This window comes from Hordeum vulgare, chromosome 7H (assembly GCF_904849725.1).
Source record: "Hordeum vulgare subsp. vulgare chromosome 7H, MorexV3_pseudomolecules_assembly, whole genome shotgun sequence".
In the NCBI taxonomy this organism is placed as follows: domain Eukaryota; kingdom Viridiplantae; phylum Streptophyta; class Magnoliopsida; order Poales; family Poaceae; genus Hordeum; species Hordeum vulgare.
The window spans coordinates 89,959,697-89,962,228 of NC_058524.1; the positions used below are offsets into that span (position 1 = coordinate 89,959,697).

The 2,532-nt window shown below is 63.9% G+C and overlaps 1 protein-coding gene across 1 annotated transcript; it reads left to right on the top strand.

Moving 5' to 3' along the window:
- The first annotated feature begins 227 nt into the window (after window positions 1–227).
- On the top strand, window positions 228–2,180 carry LOC123411816 (uncharacterized protein At3g28850-like). The gene is made up of 3 exons (XM_045104774.1): window positions 228–1,026; window positions 1,144–1,494; window positions 1,537–2,180. The coding sequence occupies exons 1-3, from the start codon at window positions 865–867 to the stop codon at window positions 2,134–2,136; spliced, it is 1,113 nt and encodes a 370-aa protein (XP_044960709.1). The 5' UTR covers window positions 228–864; the 3' UTR covers window positions 2,137–2,180.
- Window positions 2,181–2,532: the final 352 nt, after the last annotated feature.

A 2,532-nucleotide genomic window follows, 5' to 3' on the forward strand; every position in this document is an offset into this window, starting at 1 on the left:
CTTTTGCCTGCTTCGGGCTTGCGATTGGATGCCTGCTGCTGGGACGTATCGAAGAAGCCAGTAACACACGTTGTCAGATGTCACGTCTAGCCAGATCTGATGCTAATTAATAAAGCGTTTTGGCTTGGTTAACTAACTGCTAATCCAGGACGGACGCACTTAGTACACCCTGGCTGCATTAGTCCCCGACAGCAAAGTTATCTAGAGTAACTCCGAATCAGATTCCTTACTGTCGAAATGTCCAAATGCGAGTTATAACCACTGCAGCCGTTGGCTGTTACGGCCTTACAGGCCACGGCCAGGAATCCATCAACCGGATGCAAGAATTCGTCGACCCCTTCCAATGCATCCCGGCTGCCCAGCTACTACCGAACCGGCACCGGCAGTGACTGCTGACGCCGTGCGTACTGCTCGGGAGGCGTCCCCCCGACCCACCAGACCCCGGCCGAGAATTCCACAGCCACGCACGGGGCAGGCCTAGGACGCGAGCAGTACGTACCGACCCCTGCGATAAACGCGCGAGCGGACACACGGACGGCCCCGATCCATCCTTCCTTCCTCCCCCTATCCGGTTTCAACTTTCAACCCGCACGGCCCCCCGTTCCGTTCCGTTCCTAGTACCCGCGATCGATCGACCTCCATTTCATATGCTGCGCTCCCTCCCTCCACAGATCTCGCCGGCCCCCGTTGCACGCGGCGCGCAGCCTTTCCTTTCCCACTCTGCACGCGCCGGCAACAGAACGGTTCCTCCCTACCGTTTGAACGGTTCGGCTCGGGGAATTGGGTCCCTTCCACCGATCGCTTCCTTGGACGGAGGTTTTGCTCTGGCCGCGCGCGCTTGTGTCGACGGCGTCGGGCGGCGGGATGGGGTGCAAGGGGTCCAAGCACGCGCTGCATGGAGGCGGCGGCGGCGGCGCGCTGGAGCCGCGGAAGTGCGCCTCGGGGCTCGTGGCGCGCCACTCCGTCGCGCTCAGGTCGTCCACGCTCGGCACGCTCAGCCTCGACCGCGCCACGGCCGCCGCGGCGGTTTCTTTCGCTGGAGGGGACGGGGCGACGACGACGGCGAGGTCGAGCGCGGCGGGGAGGTGCCGGTCCTTCGCTAACGGGTGGTTCCCGGCGTCGCCCAAGGTGGAGCCGGGCCAGCCGGTGAAGCGGCAGAGGCTGGCGCCCCCGCGGACGCCCACCAAGACGCCCGCGCGTGACCCCGAGGAGATCAACGTGTGGGAGCTCATGCACGGGCTCGACGACGACGACGACAGTGCGGAGGAGTACGATGATTGCGTGGACGCCCAGGTTCCGTCCGCGTGCGGATCGCCGGAGTTTGACCCGGACGTCCTGTCGGCGTTCCGGGAGGCGCTCGTCGACCTGTCGCCTCCACACCCGGACGCCGCTGTCGCGACAGACGGAGGGGCCGTCGTCAACAAGGAGGAAATCCAGGTGTTCGCCGACGTCGCGAGCGACGGAGGGGCCGTCGTCAACAAGGAGGAAATCCAGGTGTTCGCCGACGTCGCGAGCGATGGAGGGGCCGTCGTCAAGAAGGAGGAAATTCAGGTGTTCGCCGGTGTAGTGCGTGCGCGGCTCGACGTGCTCCAGGGAAGGATCGACAGCAGGTCACAAAAGAATCCGCCGCCCCCGCCGGAGAGCAGGGGGCGGGTGGTCGTGTACCTGACGAGCCTCCGGGGCATCCGGCAGACGTACGAGGACTGCTGGGCGGCGAGCACGATCCTGTCCAGCTACGGCGTGCACGTCGACGAGCGCGACCTGTCGATGCACGCCGGGTACAAGGACGAGCTGCGCGACGCGGTCGGCGCAGGCGCCAGCGTGCTGCCGCAGGTGTTCGTCGACGGCTGGCACCTGGGCGGCGCCGAGGAGGTCCGGCGCATGCACGAGTCCGGGGAGCTGGCGGAGGCCCTCGACGTATGCGAGGCGGCGCCGGGCGCGTCCGGCGGCGGGAAAGAAGGACCGGGGGGCTTCGGCACGGAGCCGTGCGGCGGCTGCGGGGGCGCGCGGTTCGTGCCGTGCGACGTCTGCTCCGGCAGCTGCAAGGTGTTCGTCGAGGACGAGGGCGGCGCCGGGGCGTTCAGGCGGTGCCCGGACTGCAACGAGAACGGGCTACTGAGGTGTCCAATCTGTTAATGAAACCACTCTGTGTTAATTGCTCTGATTTCTTGTCGTTGTCAGTGTGCCTTCTCTCTAGCTAATGCCCACGAGTTCATCCAAAACATTTGCCATGCCATCGGCCCTAGGAAACTGCGCCTGGGCTGGTCCGCTGATCTGATCCTGTTTGTCTGTGAAGATACTCTACTGCCCTGTCGATTCAAACACGCAAGGAACAACTACTGTCAGACTGAACCATGTGAACAGATGTTCTTGGGAGGCAGCTACGACTCTAGCATGTTCGAAGTGTGAACCATGTGTCCTAGGATTCATACTGTATCATCCATGTACCGGCGCGCTATATTATGGCGGCCTCGTGACTTGGGCGGTCGTGGGCAGAAACGGAAAGGGCCGGGACCGCAAGCAAAACAACAC

What these genes read in the sequence shown, in the direction of transcription:
- LOC123411816 (XM_045104774.1), top strand. Translation starts at nt 865, where the DNA reads ATGGGGTGCAAGGGGTCCAAGCACGCGCTGCATGGAGGCGGCGGCGGC. An exon ending in GCGCCACGGCCGCCGCGGCG is followed by an intron (nt 1,027 to 1,143) that starts GTTTCTTTCGCT and finishes GAGCCGGGCCAG; the next exon opens with CCGGTGAAGCGGCAGAGGCT. An exon ending in TCAACAAGGAGGAAATCCAG is followed by an intron (nt 1,495 to 1,536) that starts GTGTTCGCCGAC and finishes GCCGTCGTCAAG; the next exon opens with AAGGAGGAAATTCAGGTGTT.